The 23,387-nt window shown below is 58.6% G+C and overlaps 1 protein-coding gene across 7 annotated transcripts in view; it reads left to right on the forward strand.

The window, feature by feature from the left end:
• The window catches only part of ZC3H4 (zinc finger CCCH-type containing 4), a 42,268-nt gene extending 22,062 nt beyond the window's left edge, over nucleotides 1-20,206 (forward strand). For all 7 annotated transcript variants that reach the window (XM_042920925.1, XM_042920928.1, XM_042920931.1 and 4 more), the window contains 11 exons: nucleotides 451-673; nucleotides 2,837-2,988; nucleotides 3,654-3,750; nucleotides 3,863-4,002; nucleotides 4,565-4,672; nucleotides 6,006-6,117; nucleotides 6,653-6,762; nucleotides 13,004-13,368; nucleotides 13,566-13,909; nucleotides 16,825-17,076; nucleotides 18,268-20,206. In XM_042920925.1, the coding sequence (XP_042776859.1) occupies nucleotides 451-673; nucleotides 2,837-2,988; nucleotides 3,654-3,750; nucleotides 3,863-4,002; nucleotides 4,565-4,672; nucleotides 6,006-6,117; nucleotides 6,653-6,762; nucleotides 13,004-13,368; nucleotides 13,566-13,909; nucleotides 16,825-17,076; nucleotides 18,268-19,787 (3,423 nt within the window). In that variant the 3' untranslated portion in view covers nucleotides 19,788-20,206. The remainder of the gene's footprint in view (nucleotides 1-450; nucleotides 674-2,836; nucleotides 2,989-3,653; nucleotides 3,751-3,862; nucleotides 4,003-4,564; nucleotides 4,673-6,005; nucleotides 6,118-6,652; nucleotides 6,763-13,003; nucleotides 13,369-13,565; nucleotides 13,910-16,824; nucleotides 17,077-18,267) is intronic.
• Nucleotides 20,207-23,387: the final 3,181 nt, after the last annotated feature.

The following is a 23,387-nucleotide window of genomic DNA, read 5'->3' on the forward strand; positions in this document are numbered from 1 at the left end:
TTGTGAGTTTGAGCCTCATGTCGGGCTCTGTGCTGACAGCACAGAGCCTGCCTTGGGATTTTCTCCCTCTGCTCCTCCCCCACTTGCTCTGGCTCTCAAAGTAAATACATAAAAAGGCGCACCCCTGTTGCCTACCAGGCCTCCTCCCCAAATGAGATTGCATATCCCTGGGCAATAGCCCTTTCTCTCCCTCCCCAGTTCTTCAGGGATCGTGGGGTCCGTGTTTCTAAATTTTCTTTCAAGCCGTGGCTCTTTCTGAAGAACAGAAACGTCTGAGCCCACCGCCCAGCTCTCGCTCGTCTGGGAACCAGTGCCCCGAGTGCTGGGGGCTGGTGTGTCGCCGCCGGGGTGGCAGAGGCCCCCAGACAGTGCATCAGTTAAGGGAACAGCGGGGATCTCGGCAGTCCGGGCCCAGGGCCCCGGGGCCGCCTCACGCCCTCTCTCCATCAGTCCCACCAGCAGTACCCCCCGTCGCACACCACGTCCCTGCCCAAGAAGGCCTACTCCAAGATGGACAGCAAAGGCTACGGCATGTACGAAGACTACGAGAACGAGCAGTACGGGGAGTACGAGGGCGACGAGGAGGAGGATATGGGCAAGGAGGACTATGATGACTTCACCAAAGAGCTGAACCAGTACCGGCGCGCGAAGGAGGGCAGCGGCCGGGGCCGAGGTGAGGCCCTGCCGCCTCTGGGGGGGAGGGGGGGGAGGGGGTCCGAGCAGATCCGCGGCGGGGGCTCGGGGTGCAGTGAGGGGCCCAGTGCTGCCGAGCCTCCGGTGCGGGAGGAGAGACCGGCAGTGGTTTCGGTGCAGGGGTGAGTACAGGGGAAGGGCGGGGGCTGCACACACAGGGCCCTGAGAAGAAGCCCCAGTGCTAGGCCTGTGCTTGGGACGCAGCCAGGCTGGCGGGAGGCGGGGAGACGCCCTCGCGGCTGAGGGTTGTTTTCTTCATTCACTTCCTGCTCAGCTGTGAGGAGCGAGAGAAGGGACAGCTTGTCAGATACAGGCCAGGGTAACGGACAGCTGGCTGCCCCGGCCTCCTCCCCACTCCTCCCAGCTCCTATCACCCAACAAGGTGTGCAGCCTCTGAACCTTGAACTGTGGCAGTTAGGAGGTGAGGGAGGGCGGAGCACCGGAGACCTTCTAGAACTGGCTCCTGCCTGCGAGCTTTTGCAACCCACAAGGGTTCCTGGGACCTTATAGCTCAGCAGTACTTAGCCCTGACTAAGGCCCAGCTTATTGTTAGAGTGGCTGCTCATTCATTTTCTTGGCAAGTCTTCCCTGGACACCTCCCTGGACAAGCCCTGCTCTTTGGGGAGATTCTAGACCAGTGCCGTCCGATAGAAATACAGTGTGGGACACCTGGGTGGCTCAGTCAGTTAAGTGTCCAAGTTTGGCTCAGGTCACGATTTCATGGTCCATGAATGCGAGCCCTGCATTGGGATCTGTGCTCACAGCCTGGAGCCTGCTTCACATTCTGTGTCTCCCTCTCTCTCTACCCCACCCCACTCGTGTGTGCGCGCTGTCTCTCTCTCTCAAAAGATGATTAAAACATTTAAAAAGAAAAAATATATAACACAAGTCACCGTAGAATTTAGAATTTTCTGGCAGTCCCATTAAAAAAATAAAAGGAAACAGATGAGATTAATTTAAAATTTTTTTTATGTTCATCCATTTTTGAAAGAGCACAAGCAGGGATGGGGTGGAGAGGGGGCGGCGGGGGATACAATCTGAAGCAGGCTTCAGGCTGTGAGCTGTCGGCACAGAGCCTGATGCGGGGCTTGAACTCATGAACCGCGAGATCATGACCTGAGCCGAAGTTGGATGCTCAGCCGACTCAGCCACCCAGGCGCCCCAGATGAGATTAATTTTAACGGTTTATTTTATCTACCTCATATACTCCAAATCTTACTTTAACACATTATCCAAACAGATAGATGTGGTATTTTATGTTATGCCTTTCTCTCTCTCTGTTTTCTCTCTCTCTCTTTTTTTTAATGTTTACTGCAATTGTATTTTTTTGTTAATGTTTACTTATTTAAAAAAAAAATTTTTTTTTACATTTATTTATTTTTGAGAGACAGAGCGTGAGCAGGGTAGGGACAAAGAGAGAGGGAGACACAGAATCTGAAGCAGGCTCTAGGCTCCTAGTTGTCAGCACAGAGCCCGACGCAGGGCTTGAACTCACGAACCGTGAGATCATGAGATCATGACCTGAGCCGAAGTCCAATGCTTAACCGGCTGAGCCACCCACGTGCCCTAGTGTTTACTTATTTTGAAAGAAAGAGAAATTGTGTGTGTGAGCAGGGGAGGGGCGGGGCGGGGGGGGGGGGTGTGTGGGAGAGAGAATCCCAAGCAGGCTCCACACTGACAGCTTGAAGCCATGAATCTCAAAATCATGACCTGAGCCAAAACCAAGAGTCAGGTCCTCAACCGACTAAGCCACCCAGGCACCCCCGCTCTTTTTCTTTTCTTTTCTTTTCTTTTTTTTTAAATGCTATTCTGTAAATCCGGTGTGTGTTTCACCCTTGCAGCATCTCTTAGTTTGGTCGTGTCACGGGGACTCCGTAGCCACAAGTAGCTGGACAGTGAGTGCAGCTTTCAACGCACAGATGCCCTTGTGGCTGTGCAGTGAGTGCCCGTAGCAGGTGCACATCCAGAATGCCGAGGGGACCTGGGCTGGGAACCACGGGACCTTCTGCCTGGAGCTGCTAGGAAGGCTTGGGGAGGAGGAGGAAATGACCGGAGGAGGAGGAAATGACCGACCTCGGGGTGGAAAACGGGCTGACTTCTCTCTTGCTGGGGGCATCTGCTCACCATCTGAATCGCCCTGCAGGCAGCCGAGGCCGTGGCAGGGGCTACCGGGGCCGAGGCAGCCGCGGAGGATCTCGAGGCCGAGGCATGGGCAGGGGCAGCCGTGGAAGGGGCAGGGGCTCCGTGGGAGACCACCCGGAGGACGAAGAAGACTTCTACGAGGAAGAGATGGAAGTAAGCTCTCCTCCAGTCCCGCGGGAAAGTGGGGGGCTGGTGGGCGCTTTTGGGGGAAACCTTGGAAACAGTGGAAGGAAAGCATCGGGTGGCGGTTCTCCGTGTTTCCACATTCGTTTCTTATCTCGGAATAGAGGAAACCTTCACGTGGTTCAAAATTGGAAAGGTACCAAAGCTGTGAAAACCTCTCCCCGCTACTGCTGCCCCCGGCAGCTTAGTTCCCATCCCTGGAGACAAGTTTCCTGAGTGCCTTCTGGAAATGTTTGATGCCTTTGCAGTCAGGTGCTTGTTTATTCACGCCCCCCTACACACACACGCACACAGCTTCCACATTCACTGTTCTATCCCTGCCCGAGACCTTTCCCTGGCGGTCCGTTGTTACAGCCACAGCGGTCTTGTGTAGGAGGAGCCCTGTGGGATTTACCTGGGGGGAGGGGAGAGGAGTTGTAGGGGTGAAGACAGTACCAGAGGTTAGACACCCCCCTCCGCCTTAGGCTGTCGCACGTAAGGGGGCATGAGCAGGTGGCCTTGGGTGGGTCATCTGCCCTTCTGAATCCGGCGTTCAGCCAAATAAAAAGGCGTAAGGGGACAGAGAGCACGGTTGGGGACAGTGCTCATTGTTCCCCGCACGCCACCTGCTTCTCTCCTCCTTTCTGGAACCCTAGTATGGAGAAAGTGAGGAGCCGATGGGAGATGAGGACTATGACGAGTACTCCAAGGAACTGAGCCAGTACCGCCGGTCCAAAGATGGCCGAGGACGAGGTGGGCAGGGGGCCCAGGAGGTGACGGGTCGGCGGGGCTCCTTCCGGCAGCTGCTGCCGGACCGGGATCCTGGGGAGAGGCAGCAGGTGAACGCCATCTCTCTCCCCTGCAGGGTTAAATCGAGGCCGTGGCCGGGGTTCCCGAGGTCGAGGGAAAGGGATGGGCCGGGGTCGCGGCCGAGGTGGCAGCCGAGGAGGGATGAGCAAGGGCGGAATGAATGACGACGAAGACTTCTATGACGAGGACATGGGCGTGAGTTGACCCTTCATTCGGATCTGAGATACTCAGCCGAGGCCCCCTTCTCGGACTTTTCCTTTTCTTGAACAAGTTGGCCTCTGAGGCCTGTTCATCCTCCTGCTCCCGTCCGCTCTTCTCCGTGGGACGGATGAGCTCTCGTCAACTCTCGTGGTGGGTGTGCTGCTGGTGAGACCCTCTGTTCTTAAAACCACATCTCTGTAGCACCTGCATCTCTGAGGTGTGGAAGGTTCTAGGTGACCCGTCCAGGCAGCCTGGAGAGTTTGCCCTCTGGGAGGTGGATGCGTTCCTGCACAGCTGTGGGGTGCCCTTCGGTCGCCCGCAGCTCCGAGTGGCAGAACTTCTCCTGTCCGCGCCAGCGCGCCCCCTGCCTTGGGGCTCCCGCCCCGCACGGCCATGACACTGCTCTCGTTGCGAGAAGACGCTTCTGTCGAGGGAATGCTCGTGCCCGCCGGCCGACTTCTGTCACTCCCTCGGAACCCGCCTCCCCCGGCCTGCGTTGGCCCCCCAACCCTTCCTTTTCACTCCCCTTTATGCTCACGCTCTGTGTTCCTGACAGGACGGTGGCGGGAGCTACCGGAGGAGCGACCACGACAAGCCCCACCAGCAGTCCGACAAGAAGGGCAAAGTCATCTGCAAATACTTCGTGGAGGGGCGCTGTACGTGGGTAAGGGGCCAGTTACAGTGCCTGGCTGCCGGAGCAAGGCAGCCACCTCACGGAGGATGCTCAGGCCTCCGGGAATGTTCTAGAAGCCACGCTAATTGGGGGCGGTGGCCGGGTGAGGGTGGAAGTGATCGCCTACAAGAGATGCTGGGGAAGACGCTCTTGCAAAGATGTCACGTGCTCTGGGGAAGTTACTGGACTTTGGCGTTGGAAAGGGAATTTGTTACGACCTCTGGACAAAAAGGCAGGTGGGGTGAAGCAGGCCAGCCTTGAATTTCACAGCAGAGTTCAATACCAGAAGGTGGGCCGATGACCGCAGAGCTCTGAGGGTGTCACCCAGTGTGAGTGCCGCCAGCCTTGTATTCGAGTGCGATGGCGGTGGACAGACAACGGCACACGTGTGCCCAGGAAATGGCGTGCTGCATGATAAGTCTTAGAAAAAACTGCGCGTTTTGAACAAATACGAACAAATGCGTACACGTGTGAAAAACGCTCTGCGTTACGGTTTCGATTCATGTTATTTTTAGAAGCTTGTAATACATTTAACGAAAAATGAGTAGCCACTCCTGAGAGTAAGGGGAAACAGCCATAGGACAGTTTCTGTATTTCGTTCACCCGGGTGTTGTGTTCTGAGTGTGTCTGTGGATAATGGAAAATCAAGCCCCGCTAGCTTGAACGCTCAGACGTTGTTCCTCTGAGGTGAGGGACGTTGGTGCCCTGGTCAGTGGCACCCTGGGGAACTCAAGCTCCTTCCTCCTTTTAAGAACATCTGCCATCTTTGCTGGTCCCACAACGGCTGCTGTGGCTCCGGGCGTCCCATCTAAGGGCTGAGAGGAAAGATGGGTGAAGGGGTTTGATTTTTCTTTTAATTGAAGCAGTATTGTCCTCCCTCGGGGACGTTGGCTTATTATTTCATCGGCCACACGATGTCTCCACACGAGCCTGGAGAATGTGTAGCCGGGCACGTTCTTCCCAAACAAAGCGGAGGTTGCGTTAGGAAGGAAGAAGCGTGGCCGTCATGCAGCAAATGGTGAAAAATAGTGGCTGCAGGGAGGGAGAGGGAGAGTAAGAACGAAGCGGTGCGGGGCAGCGGAGCGGAGCCTGGATGAACGGGGACATGGGGCGGGGAGGCAGGGCCCGAGCCAACTTTCAAGGTGGTGAGAAGCCACGTTGTGAGCCCTCCCTGCCCTGTTGGGGGTGGGGGGGGGGGGGGAATGTGTCCCTGCCATTGGTTCCTCCATGCTTCAGCGGTGACAGAGGAGGACTTCCCGTTGCAGGTGGGCGTCGGCGAGGGCTTAGCGTGGCACCCCCTTACCTTTTCCCGCCTCTCTTCCAGGGAGACCACTGTAATTTTAGCCACGACATCGAGCTACCAAAGAAGCGCGAGCTGTGCAAATTTTACATCACCGGCTTTTGTGCCAGAGCCGAGAACTGCCCCTACATGCACGATATCCTTTGGCTCTCACGCGTGACCTGCCGCAGAGTGCAGGACCTCCCCCGTCCTCCCCGGTGACGGTGGCTGGCCTGCGCTGCGTCCGCCTCTCCGGGCGACCCCTCGCGGTCTGTCGCGTGGCAGAGCTGCCGTCCCTGTCCTGCAGATGAGTGAACTAACCACTCACGCGTCCGCTCTCTTTGCGGGTACCCTCAAGGCCGTTTGTAGCGCCCTTGTCTGTTCCCTTCCTGAGACTTCCCCAGTTGGCCGTGTGGCCTTGGGCAAATCCTCGACCTGAATCATTCCTGGGGAGTCAGGACCTGCGGACGCGGCCCCGAGGCCAGCGTGGTGCGGGCAGGAAGCCCTCTGGAGGGAGGGTCCTGAGAAAACGGGCTCTTGTTGGGTCTGCCGCGAGCACGTCATGCAGCCCCCGAGCGGGTCACTTCACCTCTCTGGGTGTCCGTTTCCCCATCTCCAAAACAGAAGGGGCTGGATTCCGCGCTCGGGTGGGTTCTGTGACACGATGAGTTTGCCTTAACGTGCCCGTGAACGTGATTTCCCATGTAAGTTGTACCACACGACGGGGAACTGCATCAACGGGGACGACTGCATGTTCTCCCACGACCCCCTGACCGAGGAGACGAGAGAGCTCTTGGATAAGGTAACGTTTGGGGGTAACGTGGGGCCACAGCTGCCTCCAGGGGAACCAGGAGGTGCGCCTCCCCTTGACCTGGCGCGTCCATCTGGCTTCTGTGCGGGACCAGAATTCCCACTTGCCTTGATCTGGAGCTGGGCCGTCTGAGGGAGGGAACGGGGGCTGTTTTCTCTGCGGGGAGAACTGAGGTGCTCTCGCGTGTATCTTCTCTCCAGCCAGGGCGGGTTTTCGTGGCGGGGCAGCAAAGGGGGGGGGGGCCAGTGGTGTGAAAGGAACGTTGCTTGCAAACACACTTTGCGTTGCTTAGCCATCTTTTAGAGACAGCCCATGATGCACAAGGAGGAGAGTGAAACTTGGGTGGGTTGTATTTTGATGGAAACGTCAGATGCTTCCTCCTAAGGCTTAAGGATTCCGTTACGCAGCCGACAAAGTGCAGGGTAATTGGAGGTTCTCGGGAGAGAGCGGCTTCTCCCATGCTGTGCCAGGCCTTCCTCCCCAGCCAGGCGATGTTTGAGACTCATCCTAGTATCTGTTGTTCTGCCCGATGAGTCATGAGGACTCTGGGGGGCCCAGGTTCCTGTCTTGGGCTTCCTAACGCACCAAGGAAACGGGTGAGGGAGAACACAGGTCCTTTCAGACGACGGCTCTCGTGCCTTCTAGTTCACAGCCGGTTTGAGAGCTTTGGCCGGTTTTTTGAGGATGGAAAGGATCGAGTCTGAGTAGCACATGAGGCAGCTTCTGGAGTCCATCAGTACCGCCCTGTTTCTGGTGGGATCCAGGTCTGCCTGAGGGGTCAAGGGTGAGCACTGCACGAGCAGAGCAGGGAAGCACCCCAGCGCTCACGGGCAGTGCCGTGGGAAAAACTCTCCCCTGACCAGGCCCTCTGGGAAATCTAGTATCCTAGGAATAGGGTTTCGTAATGAGCAGCTTGTCTAGAGTCTGTTTCTCTGACAGGGTAGGGAGCAGGGTAAGCAGTGGCTTCCTCTCACAAGAAGAACTGAACAGTGACTTGCCGAGGCCTGCCCCCTGCTGGAGGTTCAGAGCTGGTGCTCTAAACCAGTGCGGTCCAAGTAGGAACGCAGCCGAGCCACCGGTGTCCTTTCGCATTTTCTGGAAGCTACGTTAAAGTAGAAGGAAACCTAGAAAAGCTAATTTCAGGCAGTTTGTCTTATTTAACTTGGTATGTCTGTGTTCAGAATACCGTTTCAGCAAGTGATAGCGAAAAACGTAAGACGTTTCGCATTATCGTTCTTGTTGCTATCGTGTCTTTGGAATCTGGCGCTTATCTTCTCCTTAGAGCCCCTCTCCGTTTGCACCAGCTGCATTTCAAGCCTCAGTAGCCACATGTGGCCAGTGACCATCGCCTTGCACAGCCCAGCTCTAAACGCCCTAGTAAAAACCCAAAGCAAACCAAGATGGTACATTTCAGCTCCCCGTTACAAACGTTTTGAAAGCGTCAGTATCCTCCCCAATCTAAAAACTAAGTCTCAGTGGGTTAAAAATGAGTGTTGACGGACACTTGGGTGGCTCTGTCGGTGGAGCTTCCAACGCTTGATTTCAGCCTCGGGCCACGATCTCAACGGGTTGTGGGATCGAGCCCCACTTTGAGCTCTGTGCTGACACTGCAGAGCCTGCTTGGGATTCACTCTCTCCCTCTCTCCCCCATTCATTCTTTCTCCTTCTCTCTCTCTCTCTCTCTCAAAATAAATAAACTTTAAAAAAAAGATGGTGGAAAAACCATACCAGAGTCAAATTTGGGTAGTCAGAAAGTAAAACTCAAGATGAATTTTCAGGACCCGGTTAACCCAGATGAAGGCATCGGCCATTCCTTCTTGCCCAGACAGCTGCAGCTTGTTGGCCAGGGCTGGGGCCTGGAGCTTCTGGGCGGCCCCTGGGTCCACACCGTGGTGCCAGTTATGCCTGGGCCTTGGCCGGCCTCCCCTGAAATGCCTGCGCTCTTTTTCTTTCCTTCCTTCCTTCAGCTCTGTTTTCCCACGTCGCAGACACCTTTCTGTCCGTCTAGACACATGTGTTCCCAGCCATCCGTCCCACATTTGGAAGCATGCTCGCTCCTCCGCCCAGATCGTCTGTTAGCAACATTCTGCCCCATTTGCTCCTGTCTTTATTTTATACATGTGTGTGCACGTTTGTTTGTTTTTTTTCCTCCTTGAACCATTCGGGAGTAAGTTGCTCACGTTTTGGTCCTTTACCCTGAAGTCCTTCCTCACGCTCTGTTTTTTTATAGTCAGGTTTGGCAAGCTATGGTTTGTATCCAGTAAAATTCCTCCCGTTTAGTGTAAAGTTCTATGAGTTCTGACAAACACAGAGTCACGTAGCCATCCCAAAATGTAGATTGAGGAAATTCAGTCTTCCGTTGCCCCCAAAACCCTGCCCCTGTAGACTCCGTGCTTCTCCATTTTCCAGCCTTTGGCATCACTGCTCTGTTTTCTGTCCCTATAGTTTGTGTTTTCGAGAATGTTCTCTGAATAGGCGTATCCAGTGTAGAGCTTTTAAACACACGTACGTGTGTGCATAACCTCTTGAATCTGCTTTTTTCCACCAGGCGTAGTGCATCTGTTAAGAATAGTTGTTGAGGGTAGTTCATTGCTGTTTGTTGGTGAGTACGAGTCCGTTGTAATGGGTGGTCTTAAATTTGTCTAGTTATCAACCGAAGAAGATTTGGATTGTTTCTAGCGTGGGGCAGAAACTTAAGAATTTTCTAGCCAACCTACCGACACAAGCTGATTTCTTTGCCTTGATGAGCCTTGGCTCACATACCTTTGCGTGTCTGTGGGTGTGCGTGCCCTTTGCCGCTAAGAGGCTGCTCTGAACTTTCGGAAACTCTTGGCCTCGGTCAGGATCCATCCTGGTAGGGGAGGGCCCTGGTGTGTCTCGTCTGATGGGAAGGTCCTGGGAGTGCTGGTCTTTGCAGGCGGAGAGGCCCAGAGGGGACGCGCAGGAGGTCTGGAACAGACGTGTCCCTCTCGGCGTCTCTGAGCAAGGGCTGTACGGTTTGGGTTCGGCTTTCCTGGTGGGAACGTGGTTTTAATGTGTTTTACGTGTCACCGTCCTGCCCTCTGATGTGGTTCGGCGCCTGCTTTCGCAGCGACGTGCATGGCTCAGGGTGGGAGACGGAGGGTAGAGAGACGAGCGCAGGGAGCTGGTCTAGGCGTGGAGCTGGGGTCTGGCGAGGGGTGAGGGGAGCTGAGTCCTGCAGCGGGGGGGCCGCGTCCTCCAGCTGGCCAGTAGGCTGGGACGGGAGACTCCCGCCTGGCGTGGGGCAGGAGACGGAGGCCCTGGTGGCCGAGACGCTGCTGGTCCCGAGTGGCGCCCGGCGCATGCGGGGTGCTGGGCCGGCGCCGGCAGACGCCAGTGAAGATGCCACACAGGCTCGGTCTCCAGAGCCCGTGGTCTAATGGAGGAAGGGACGCTGGCCGGGTGTTCCCGACTGTTAAGTGGTACAGAGAAGCGCACGCGACAGGCATGTCTGGTCTCCAGAGGCCATCAGAGGCTGGTGGCAGGAGGCGACCCAAAGGAAGAGCAGCCGTGGGGCAGAGGAGGCAGCGCTTGCAAGGAGGGAACGATGGGGCGTCTGGGCGTGAGCTCGGGAGGCCAAGGGAGCGTGACCCCTCCGGTGGCCAGAGCTTGCCGCCCCCTCCACGGGAGGGGAGGAAGCTGAGGTCAAGGTTGTTCCTGGTTAATGAGGTATAACCTTGTTAGGTTCTGCCTTCTGCCTGAGGGCATCGAGTTGCCGCTGACGGAAGGACCTAGCTTCGTGATTGATGCGTGCTGGGTCAGTGTGCAGGGGATGGTGGGAGGGAGACCAGAGACCAGGTGGGAGGCTGGGGCGGAGTCCTGGCCAGAGGCAGCGGGGCCCAGGACAGAGGGCGGGTGGGTGGGCCGCTTGGGAGGTCCGGGCAGTAGCTTGGGAACAGCGTGGAGGAGAGAGACCCCAGATCGTGGCTCGGGGCTCAGGAAGTAGAGGGGGGTCCCTCACTCAGAGAGCCACGCTTGTGGCCAGTGGAGAAGGCACGTGGGATGAAGTGTGCTCTCCAGATGGAGGAGTCTCCCCAGCCCCGCGCTGGCACTGACTGAAGGCTTCGGGGCGGGCAGGGCCTTGGAGCCAGGGAGGGGGGGTGGAGGCAGGGTGCCGGGGAGACCCACTGGAGAGGGACGTCAAAGAGCGGGGTCGGGGTGGCCAAGGCCTTCACTCTCTCATCCCCCCACGCGCCCCCCACCCCTCCCCCCTCCCATCCTCCGTGGTCCTGATGTTAACCGGCTGTTCTCTGGAGCCCAGGGAACGCAGGGGGAGGTGCCTTTGTCTGTTTTCCTTGCTCATTTATCCAACAAATGTGCGTCCGTGCCTAGCTTCTGCCGGGCACCGTCCCGGGCCCTGGGGGACATGGTGGCGAGGAGACGGGATCCGGTCATCGGGCAGATCCTGATGATGCGCCGGGATCGCGGAAGTGGAGGGAATGTACAGGGAGCCCAGAGGCTCTGCAGACAGGCTGCCATTCACGGGAGCCTGGGTGAGGCGACCCTGTGCTGGTCCCGAGGTGAGTGGTAGGAAGAAAAGAGTGAGAGGCACATGCTGAGCAGGGGACACAGCACAGGCAGCTTCTCTTCTCGAGAAGCAGAGGGGGCCCAGGGGCCAGTACACCGGGCGGGAAGTGGACCGAGCGTCAGGGCGGTGAAGCATGCAGGGCCGGGGCCTGCCTCGCCGCCGAAAGGCACTGCTGGTTCGGGGCAGGGTCGCCCACACCGTCCCAGGCACCTGTTAAGATGCGGTTCCGGTTCAGCAGGTCGCCCTGTGCTGCTCGTGCACGCTCAAACCACGCCTCGAGTACTGGGGCTCTAAGGGACAGATGTTTTCTGTAGATTGGTTGTTCGAGTATTCCGGCACCCTTGAAGCCACGTTCCTCCTAGACCCTGCTGTCCCCGGGTGCAGGTACCATTCCTGACAGGAGAGAGAAGAGCCGAGACCGGCCTGACACGCACCTGGAGACCCTGCTCCCACCACCCATGCTCCCGCCATCGCTGCGGGGGAGGGAGGAGCGGGGTGGGGGGGGGCGGTCTTGAGCGGTGCTGGGGCTGGGATGCTAGCTGCTAGCTGCTGAAGCATCTCTGAGCCCCATGTTAGGATCCACGAAGGCATCTGTGCTGAGGTCCGTAAGGTGGCCCGGGCCCAGGTTCAGTCGTTTCCTGGTGGGGGTGGGGGGCGGGGGCGGTCCCAGGACCAAACACGTAGCCACAGTGGGCCAAGGCTGGAGAAACCAGGCGTGAGCGTCCAAGAGTCCTTGCCCCGTGGAGTCACAAGGGCCGTGCTTAATCCTCAGGTTGTGACGGCACTTGTGGAATGTTCTATACCAGGGATGCCCAAGAGACTCAGTGCTCAGGGTGGCGCCTCTGCCTGGCGTGTACCAAAATTCCAGAATCCCAGAAGGAAAGGGTGTGTTTCGGCAGAAAGCACATCGTTTGTATACACAGTTTGGGCACGGGACAATAGGGTATTAGGTATAAAGTAGGTGACACGTGCTACAATGTGGGGTAAACCTGACATTTTTTTAAATGTTTTATTTATCTTTGAGAGAGCGCAAACGGGGGAGGGGTGGGGGAGGCGGGGACAGAGGATCCGAAGCAGGCTCTGCGCTGACAGCAGTGAGTCTGACGTGGGGCTCGAACTCCTGAACCCTGAGATCATGACCTGAGCTGAAGTCTGACCATCAACCGACAGCCACCCAGGCACCCTGAACCTGGCAAACGTGTTGAGCGAGAGAAGCCAATCGCAAAAGGCCGTGCGGTGTATGCTTTAATGAACTCTCCAGAATAGGCAGGTCATAGACATGGCAAGCAGATTAGTGGTTGCTGGGGCCCGGACGAGGGGGAAGGGGAGTGACTGCTAATAGGTATGGGCCCTCCTTTTGGGATGATGGGGAAGTTCCGGAACCAGATAGAGGTGGTGGTTGTACATCCTCATGACTACTTAATGCCATTGAATTGTACAGTTTAAGGGGAGAAAAACAGGTGTCTTGGTGCAAACAGGAGTGTCTGCCCCCTTCCCTGCCCCCAGCTGGTCACAGAGCAGAGGCGGCAGTGGTGTGGGATGATGACTTCCGTGCCTCATGGCATGATGGCCGCGGGGTCCTTGTGTTTTAGGGTTCTCAGAAAGTTCAGCTTCCCGCGTGGGAGGCCTGGTCCCTACCTCATCCCGGTCTATCCCCCCCCCCCGCTTTGTTCTCACCGGCAGATGTTGGCTGATGACGCAGAGGCGGGCGCTGAGGACGAGAAGGAAGTGGAGGAACTGAAGAAGCAGGGCATCAACCCCCTGCCCAAACCGCCCCCTGGTGTGGGCCTCCTGCCCACCCCTCCTCGGCCCCCCGGCCCCCCGGCCCCGACCTCTCCCAACGGCAGGCCCATGCAGGGCGGCCCCCCGCCCCCGCCCCCGCCTCCCCCTCCGCCTCCCGGGCCCCCCCAGATGCCCATGCCCGTGCACGAGCCGCTGTCCCCACAGCAGCTGCAGCAGCAGCAGGACATGTACAACAAGAAGATCCCCTCCTTGTTTGAGATCGTGGTGCGGCCCACAGGACAGTTGGCTGAGAAGCTGGGTGTGAGGTGAGTGCCCCAGGGCCCCAGATTCCGTCTGGTGGGGCTGGTCTGGCCTCAGCCAGGCTCCTCTGTGCCGGGGGTCTCACTGCGAGCCTGGTCTGGAGCCCTCCGTGACCAGCCTCACAGATGTCACCGTGTCTCCTCGAGGGCATGGCTACCATGCATGCTTTGCAGCCCCTCACAGGTGCATTTCTTCCTCCTAGGTTCCCTGGACCCGGAGGACCCCCGGGGCCAATGGGCCCCGGGCCCAACATGGGCCCCCCGGGGCCAATGGGGGGCCCAATGCATCCCGACATGCATCCCGACATGCACCCGGACATGCACCCTGATATGCACCCCGACATGCACCCCGACATGCCGATGGGTCCTGGCATGAACCCTGGCCCGCCAATGGGCCCCGGTGGCCCCCCAATGATGCCCTATGGTCCTGGAGACTCCCCACACTCTGGAATGATGCCCCCCATCCCGCCATCTCAGAACTTCTATGAGAACTTTTACCAGCAGCAGGAGGGCATGGAGACGGAGCCCGGACTCATCGGGGACGCAGGTGCGCGGGGGGCCGGGCGGGGGCTGGGAGGGGCCGCTGCGGCTCGCACAGGGGAGTGTCATCGGGGACTTGGCTTTCCTCCTTGGTCCGAGTCTTTGGAAGCATGAATCCGACTCCATCTCTGTCCCGTGAGTGGTTGAACGTTTTCAGTGACGGGATTCACCACCCCGTTGAGGCTGAAGGGAGTCCTGTGACGTGATGAGTCTGGTTTACTTGATGGTCGCTTGCTCTGCCTGGAAGCCCGAGGGGCGGGTGCGGGGTGGCACTGGGCTTTGAGGCCAAAGCGCCTTCTCCAGGGTGGGCTCCTTCCGGACGGCCCTTGGCTTGGAGCTGCTGGTGTCCTATCGACCGACCGTCTTCCTTCCGTCTTTCCTTCCCTCCTGGCTGAAACAAGAATGCGTCCTGGTAACAGCTTCAGTGTCTGACAGGGTGCTGGCCGGCCCATGGCGCTGCATCCCTAGGAGGTCACATGCCGCCTTCGGGAAGGCTGGGATGTGCCCACTGCCGCCAGGCCTGGGGTCAGAGCAAGCAGGGCAGCCGTAGGCCTTGCCTCAGCTGCATTTTAGTTCAGGGAAGCAGACAGGAGACGTGTAAATAAACACATACGCTCATTTCAGCAGAGATCGTTTCTCGAAAAAGTAAAACGGAGAGCTTGTGGCAGACGGTCGGGGCAGAGGCAGGTTGGGAGTGGCTGTGCCGCGTGGGGATGGCCAGCAGAGGCCTCTCTGAGAAGGGAGTGTGAGTTGGGATGTGAAGGGGAAGAGGCCAAGGGGCAGAGACCCCGGTCCATCGGCTCGGTTGAGAAAAGTAAGGGCAGCCGTGTAACTTGGGAAAGGGAAGGGACAGAAGTCCCAGCGTGGGGACTCCGACGGCCCCGGTGAGGTGGCCTCATTGGAAGAATGGTAGGGTGTAGGCAGAGGCATTCGAGGGGGTGGATAGTAGGGGTTGGAGCGGAATCAGGGAAGTTTCTGGAATGCTACGGAGTTGTCCTGGGCAGAGCTGGCCGTGACAGGGCAGGAAGTAGCGAGTTTGGAGAAAACGCCGTGGGGCCTCCATTCCTCCTCGTGCACGTGTTATAAGACAGGAAGGAGCAAATGGGGACGCCGGCCTCGAGGCAGGGTCACCTGGGCGGATGCTCACGCCGTCCCTGATGCCGGAACGTCCTGCTGGAGAGAGCCGAGTTGTGGGCGCTGAGCACCCACAAGAGATCACTTCAGCCGCCCTGTCAAGCAAGAGATGCCCATTTGACAGCCATGGGGAAACTTCGCGGGGCATCAGGGAGACCACCAGGCTGGGGGTCGTGTCAGCCTCCGGCGTCTCGGTGGTGCTCAGAGCCACGGAGCAGTGTTTGCGGCAAGGAGCGGGAGCTTGGGAAGCGGGAGTGAGAAAGGCAGGCTGTGTGAGGGAGGTGCCGTGGTTCCCACGGGCCCCTCCTCCTTTCGTAAACGTGTAGAATGTGCACGGAAAAAGGCCTGGGCGCGGAGGAAAACCGAGTCTGGCGAGCTGTTCACAGGAGGTGCCTCTAAAGTAATTCGCCCCTATTTCCATATCTGGAAATCTATGCGTTTGAATTGTGCCCGCCCAGTGGTGGTTACTATATTCAGTCGTACGGCCGACGAGTAGTTTGTTCTGTGCAGGGGCGACTGGGACTGTTGTTCACGGCGTGTGCCCGGCACCGCGCTAGGCTCCGGCCCCATAGTGCAGGTTTGCCCACGAAGTTCAGGGGCTAGAAGAGGGTGGCCTTTCGCTTTTTCCTTCATGTGCTTTGTGTATGAAATATTTACAAATCGTGTTAAGCCTTTTAGTTTCTATTAAGTTACAGATTACCCTCTTGGTAGCACTGGCCACATTTCAGATGCTCAGTAGCCCCGTGGAGGATAGTAGTAGCCAGGTCGCACTGTGCAGATACGGAATATTTCGTCATTGCAGAACGTTCTACGCGTGGGGCAGCGCTGACTAGACGTTCTCTGTCTGCACACACGCACGCATGCACACACAGTCCCCACGTGCAACAGGCCCCTGCCTGCCCTTCAGGAGTGAAGGCAGACCCTGACCCTCCAGCCCTGTGCCTCCTAGATGCCATGTGAGAGAGACACACCCCCCCGCCCCCCGCCCTTAAATGCAACCGCGCGCTCGTGAGCATTTGCAGAGTTCAGGACCCCGTAAAGGAGGGAGGGAGAAGGAGGAATCACCCGTGAGCCTCTGGATTGACATGTGGCCATAGCAACATTTCAGTTATTTCCTTTTATTTCCAAGTCTTTGGTCACCGTGGCCGAGCTCATATTACGAGCTCTCTACGAGATGCAGTGTTTCTCTTTTCTGATTATCACAAAGAAATCATAAAAAGAGGGCGCACGGCTGGTGTAGTCGCAAGAGCGCGTGACTCTTGATCTTGGAGTTGTGAGTTCAAGCCTCGCGTCGGGGGTGGAGCTTATAAATAAAACTTAAAAAAAGAGGAAAAAAGAAACCATAAACCGAATGCCCCTCACCGGTCATTAGAACAGATCAGAAGCACGTGGGGGCCCCTCTCTCCCGAGTCTCGCTCCCAGAGGACTGTTTTCTGTCTGTCTGCAAAGCCTTTTCGTTGCATTTTGTAAACATCTGTACGACGTTGCGTCTTGTTTTCACTTCATGAGCATTTGCCCGCCCACATCACTAAATCGTGCTGTGAACCCCATTTTTCGGTGGCTGCATCCTGGGTGGGGAGACCCCCCCCCCCCCCGTTGGCTGCTCTGTCCCCTGCTGTTGGGCCTTCTGTGGGGACCCTCCTGGGGAGGGTAGGAAGGGACGGGCTGTACGTCGTCACCCATTGCCATCAGGGGGTGGGGGTTCTCCAGTTAAGGGCGCGCAGGTGGGTTGGAGCTGGTGCCACAAGGCCCTTCCCGACACGAGCCCTCGGTTCTTCCCTGCCACAGAGGACTACGGGCACTACGAAGAGCTGCCGGGGGAGCCTGGGGAGCACCTCTTCCCCGAGCACCCTCTGGAGCCCGACAGCTTCTCTGAGGGAGGGCCCCCAGGCCGGCCGAAGCCGGGCGCCGGTGTCCCCGACTTCCTGCCCTCAGCCCAGAGGGCCCTGTACCTGAGGATCCAGCAGAAGCAGCAGGAGGAGGAGGAGAGAGCGAGGAGGCTGGCTGAGAGCAGCAAGCAGGACCGGGAGAATGAGGAAGGCACGTGTCCTCCCCAGGGGCAGGGGCTTCCCCTGACAGGCACGGGCCCCCCCCAGGCCACTGTGCCGTGGAGAGGTGGGGAAGGCCTAGCCGGGTTCTGCGTCGGAAAGGAGCTTGTGGCCAGAGAGGACCCCTGCCCGGGGCCGTGGAGCCGGGCTGGAGCTGCTGCGTTGCATGTCCCTGAGGAAACTGGAAGTCAGGGCTGCCTTTCTGTATCTCGGGGGTCGAGAGAGACCCTGATCCCCTTGAGGAGGGAGGTGGGCTGGTCCCTGGAGGAGACAGCAGCCAACAGGATTTCCCTTCTGAGCCCTCAGAGAGGAGGCTCACCGCTCTCCTTTCCCTAGACCGTGCTCTCAGGAAGTCAGCAGATGACAGCCAGTTGCTGACATAAACCAGTAATAAGCACAGTCCCAGCTGCCAGGTCACTTGGTGCCACACAGCGGATCTGATGGCATCCAGCCCAGGAGGAAATGGGGCGGACAAATGGTGTCTAGAACCAGGAGCTGGAGCCTGGGAGCAGGTGGGGACAGTGGGAAGAGGGGGCCACGCCCTCCCTCGGTGGCTCCGGTTTCACCTGCCTAGAAGGTTGGACTTGGGCCAATTTCTGAGTCCGCCCACCTGGCCCCGTCTCTTATCAGCCGGTGACTGCCCTTCGCGGGGATATGGTAACGCTTCGAGGGGCCTGGGGGCCAGTGTCTGTGAGCCCCGAGCGCAGAAAGAGCGGAGTCAGTGCTAGGTGCTCCCAGGCGCCCAGAGCAGGGCCTGCCATGCTGGGACCTGAGCCCATGGCAGGTGAGGACGAGGTGTCGGAGCCCCGGGCTGGGATCCTGAGCTCAGTCCTTGCTCTGCCCTCGATCTCAAGGTACCGTCCATGCCTCCGCTTTCTCGTCTGTCAAATGGGCGTGATAGTAACACTGCCTTCTGGGTGGTCATGAGAATTAAGAAGATAGAGCACATGGGGAAGGATCCAGAAACAGTAGCCAGTGATCTCCCGGGCTTGGTGCTCGGCCCACCTGAGTTTCGTGGCTGTTCGTAGCAGCCCGCAGAGGGAGGGGTTTTTAGGAAAGGAGAAACTGAGGTTCTGAGAGGTCAGAGGCAGAGGAGCCATTCACCCAGCGGGCCGCTGTGGGTCTGCGGACTGGTGGCAGTGGCGGTGGCCGCTCATCTTCCTGTACCTCTGTTCTTGCTCAGGTGACACCGGAAACTGGTACTCAAGTGATGAGGATGAGGGCGGGAGCAGCGTCACCTCCATTCTTAAGACCCTGAGACAGCAGACGTCCAGCAGACCCCAGGCTTCCGTCGGGGACCTGAGCAACAGCGGGCTGGGGGATCCCCGCCTCCAGAAAGGACACCCCACGGGAGGCCGGCTGGCCGACCCTCGCCTCAGCCGGGACCCCAGACTCACCCGCCATGCCGAGGCTTCCAGCGGGTCTGGCCCAGGAGACGTGGGGCCCTCCGACCCTCGGCTGGCTCGCTCCCTGCCCAACCCAAAGCCCGAAGGCGGCCTTCATTCCAGCCCTGCAGGCCCCAGCGGCTCCAAAGGGTCTGGACCACCCCCCGCAGAAGAGGAGGAAGGGGAGCGGGCCCTGCGGGAGAAGGCCATGACCATTCCCCTGGACCCTCTCCCCGGGCCCCCGTTGCGGGACCCACGGTCACAGCTGCAGCAGTTCAGCCACATCAAGAAGGACGTGACCCTGAGCAAGCCGAGCTTCGCCCGCACTGTGCTCTGGAATCCTGAGGACCTGATCCCCCTGCCCATCCCCAAGCAGGACGCGGTGCCCCCCGTCCCCGCAGCCCTGCAGTCCATGCCCACCCTGGATCCCAGGCTGCACCGTGGCGCCGCCACGGGACCTCCCAACCCCCGACAGCGCCTGGGCACCTCCACAGACCCCGGCGCGTCCGGCTCCAACCTGCCCGACTTCGAGCTCCTCTCTCGCATCCTTAAGACTGTTAATGCCACCGGCCCCTCGGCGGCCCCTGGCTCCAGCGACAAGCCCAGTGACCCCCGGGTGCGGAAGGCACCTACCGACCCTCGGCTCCAGAAACCAGCGGACTCTGCTGCCTCCTCCCGGGCTGCCAAGCCCGGCCCCGCCGAAGCACCCTCTCCAGCCGCCAGCCCCAGCGGGGAGTCCTCCCCACCAGCCACCGCCCCCTATGACCCCCGAGTGCTGGCTGCCGGCGGGCTGGGCCAGGGCAGCGGGAGTGGGCAGAGCAGCGTGCTGAGTGGCATCAGCCTCTACGACCCCAGGACTCCCAACGCAGGTGGCAAAACTGCGGAGCCAGCCGCCGACGCGGGCACCCAGCCCAAAGGCCCTGAGGGCAATGGCAAGAGCTCGGCCGCCAAGGCCAAGGAGCCCCCGTTCGTCCGCAAGTCCGCCCTGGAACAGCCTGAGTCCGGGAAGCCCGGTGCAGACGGGGGCACTGCCACAGCCACAGACCGATACAACAGTTACAACCGCCCCCGGCCCAAGGCCTCCGCGGCCCCCACCGCCACACCGGGTGCCCCGCCACCAGAGGGCGCCCCGCCCCAGCCTGGCGTGCACAACCTGCCCGTGCCCACCCTCTTTGGGACTGTGAAACAGACGCCCAAGACGGGCTCTGGAAGCCCATTTGCTGGCAACAGCCCAGCCCGCGAGGGCGAGCAGGACGCGGGGTCCCTGAAAGATGTTTTTAAAGGCTTTGACCCCACTGCCTCCCCCTTTTGCCAGTAGTGTTAAGCTGGAGTCAAGCGCTCCCCGCACCCCACCCTTCCCAGGGCAATATTTAAGGGTAGCAACCAGAGTTGGGAACTTGGGGGGAGGGGGGCTCTGGGTGGTTCCCCCCCCTTTTTTTTCTCTCCCTCCCCTTTTCTCTCTTTCTTTTTTAATAGTACTTTCTTTGCAACATATAAATTGTATATAACCATTTTCCGTCAGTTCTGGTCAGTGCTGCGGGGCTCCCAGGCTCCCGCCAAGGAAACCTACTTGTGCACGTGAACAGTTGGAAGTCCCCGGGGCCTCAGCCCCAGCGGGCCCTTCGTCTGGCCAGGCTCAGTTATCAGGGACTCTCTGAAGGCTGGAGCCCCAGTCTGGTGGCTGGAGGTCCAGTGGGTTTTCTAGGCAAAGCTGGGCCCCTCCTCCTCCCCAACCCCCCCCCCCCCCCCGCCAGCCCACACCCGAGGACAAAGGGAACAGTAGGTGTGAGAAGGCGCTGAACGCTGCTCACCCCGTGTGAGCGAGGAGAGATGAAGCCGAGACCGTGGGCAGACCCTGCGTCGAAGCAGGTCCAGGCATTTCTAGAATCCCCATCCCCTCTGCAGCGGGCCGGCCCCGACGACCCGCTTCAGGGGCCCGAGGAAGGAAAGAGTTTGAAAGAAAGGCAGAGAGCCCTTGGAAGCTGTCTGAGCTGGGAGAGGCACAGCCATCTCTGCTCCCGTCTCCTGTGGATTCGCACACCGGCTTCCCTGCTGCCCTCCGTCCAGAGTTCGTCCTCAGACCTGTGCCCTCCGCCCACATCAGAAGACTCCAGGGTGAGAGACGAACCTGGAGACGGCAGGGCTGGTGTGGGGCGGCATCCCCCAAAGGCTGCCTCCAGGAGGCAGCCTCCGCAGACCGCGTGTTTTCTGTCAGTATTAGCTCTCGTTTTGTCCCGTCGCGGCCACGCCGTCCTCCCCTCAGGCCGGGGTCTTTCCTGGTCCCCCGGAGCCAGAGCACCCAGTGTGCCGGCCCCCGCCCCTCTGGGGACAGCTCAAGGATCCGTGGCATGGCCGCTCCGCCAGGCTCCCGACAGGAGCCCCGGGGGGTTCTTGCAAAGTGTTTCTGTTCTCCGCTTGCTTTGAACCTCCTCCCACCGCGTCTGATGTAGGGCCCGTGGTTTTAGTGTGTTTCTCTTCCCAGCTGACAGGTGCACGGGTTCAGAGGTATGTCACAGTGTTGGATTTGGGGGGCTTGAGGAAAGGGCAGGAGACTAGCCAGGGCAGGGTGGGGGGCCGCTGGGCCTTCTCTAGGAGAGAACCGGCAGGACCCCCGCTTGCAGGTGGAGGGCGTGGGACCAGAAGCCTGCATCCTGCTCCCCTCCTCCGGCTGAGCCGGGATGAGAGCAGAGACATCTGCACTGGACTCCCCCCCCACCTGCCCCAGGCCCCTGGCTGAGGTCCAGCCTCATCCACAGAGCTCCAGAAAAGGCTCACCCTGTGGATGGGACCTGGGGAGGCCGGCCCATGGCTCCGGGGTCCTTCCTACCTGTGCATAAGCAGGTGCTGGCCATCTCTTGCCTTGCTCTTGTCCCATCACCCCAACTGCCTTGCTAAAGGCCCCCATCTCTTTCTTGCTAATAATGAAGAAAACTGGTGATCCAGCCAGAGGGTTCCCCTCCCACCTCCTTGGGGTGGGAGGTGAATGAGGCTCCTGTACCAAACCCCTCTCCCCCGGAAGAAAAACTGTCCAGTTTGGGGCCAGAAGCACGGGTGGGAAGAGGCAGCCCGCAGGGTCAGTGCGCCGTGATCAGGTTGGTTTGGTTCGTCTCTGTCTATTTCGTTTTGTGGTTTTTAAACAATCATTAGTGAGATTTTTCTTCAGCCACCGGTGTTGGCCTTGAAGCAAAGGGCTGCAGCCCTTGATGTTTGTAAAATAAGTAAAGATACACAGTGTGGCCGTGGGTTTTTTGTTTTTTGTTTTCCTTCTCTCTCTCTCCCTCCTTTGAGAATTTTCTTTTGTAAAAGCAAAATTAAATACTTTTTTAAAACCGAAATCTGTGGATGAAATAGAAGCTGGAACCCTCCTCTAGGAATATTCAGCCTAAGAACCTCACGGGACTATGAATTCCCCCCAAAATTTTCATTTGCCATCAGGCCAAGCTTTTAAAAACAAAATGTTCTCTAACCAGGATTGTAACAAAAGTGTAAATATTACTTCAGAGTTGAAAGTTGATGGTGCAAATATGTATATAACGTACTGTATTTTTACAATGATCATCGCATGACTGTCCCAGCTCCCTTTTTGTACTCCTTCTCTGTCTTCCAGAAATGTCACCTGCCCTTTCTCCTGTGGTCTCTTAATCCAATAATTGTATTACTGCCATTAAAGGATGCAGTTATTTTAAAAACCCTGCGGTCTCGCCTCTCTGTGCCGCTCCCACCATCCCCCACCCCGGGAATGAGAAAACCTGGATCGGTTCTCGTGGCGGCCGGCCCCCAGGGTGACATTCGTGACGACCTCATGGCATCGGGGCCTCCGAACCGCCTCTGCTTTCCTTAGTGGTTGGCACCTGCCTCCCACGGTTCCCGAACCCCTGCTTTGGGCCAGTCCCTGCATTCAGAGATACAGCGGTGAGCTGCACGGCCCTGCCCCCGTCCAGCCCACGGAAGGGGCCAGTGTGACCTTGGCAAGACCCCCGGGCTGGCTCCTGGGGCTGCGGCAAAACGGGAGCCCTGACCGGCACAGACTAAATGCGTCCGTCTCCTCACAATTCATATGTTGACCCCTGTTTTCCCACCCCCACCCCCACCCGATGCCATGGTATTAGAAGGTGTGAGGCCTTTGGGAGGTGATGAGGTCAGGAGGGTGGAGCCCTTCCACTGCTTGCGGGTCTAGGCTGCTCAGCTCTTAAGTTCATGTCACAACCTCAGGATGCGATCTTTGAATTTCTTCCAATTCATCCGTTATTGAGTAAGGTTGATTTCACCGGCAACTCAAAAGTTCCCAACTCCCCTTGGCTTCAACAGCCAGGAGTCCAGCGTTTCTGGAAGGTCAACAGGGCAGTTCAGGGTTGGTCAGCTTGGAGTGAGTTGTGAATTCACACAGGTCCTGACCGGTTTTCAGACTGTTGGTCACCCCCTCGTGATCGCAAGATGGCTAGAGCGCCCGACAGCCTTCGCCTCAGCCAAGTGTGGAAGCAGGGAAGGAATTCTTCTGTACCTTCTCAGGAGCAAGGGAAGAGTTCTGGAAGTCCCTCAGGACCCTTCCTGTCCGGTCTTGTCAGCCAGGATCAGATTGTGCGCCCCGTCCTGTGTTGGTCCCAGGGAAGAGGAGAACAGAAGTCTCGTGTTTAGTCGTTAACAACGACAAAGATCCAGCATCCTGAGGCTGAGCCCGCAAGGCTCTGTAAGGTGGGGGGGAGGCACAGGGGTTGATGGTTACAGTGACAATACAGCCAGCAGTCAGGCATGGGCACGCACCCGTGGTGCATCAGATCCTGTCGGCGACCCTGGGCTCCTGCTGAGGCGACCCACCGGCCTGGGGCAGGGCCCTGCAAGGGGAAGGGAGCTGGTGCCTGGGTCACGTTGGCAGGTCCTGGAGACCCTCGAAGGCGGTGCTGCAGACACAGGGAGAGAA

The sequence above is a fragment of the Panthera leo genome, chromosome E2, assembly GCF_018350215.1.
Source record: "Panthera leo isolate Ple1 chromosome E2, P.leo_Ple1_pat1.1, whole genome shotgun sequence".
In the NCBI taxonomy this organism is placed as follows: Eukaryota; Metazoa; Chordata; class Mammalia; order Carnivora; family Felidae; genus Panthera; species Panthera leo.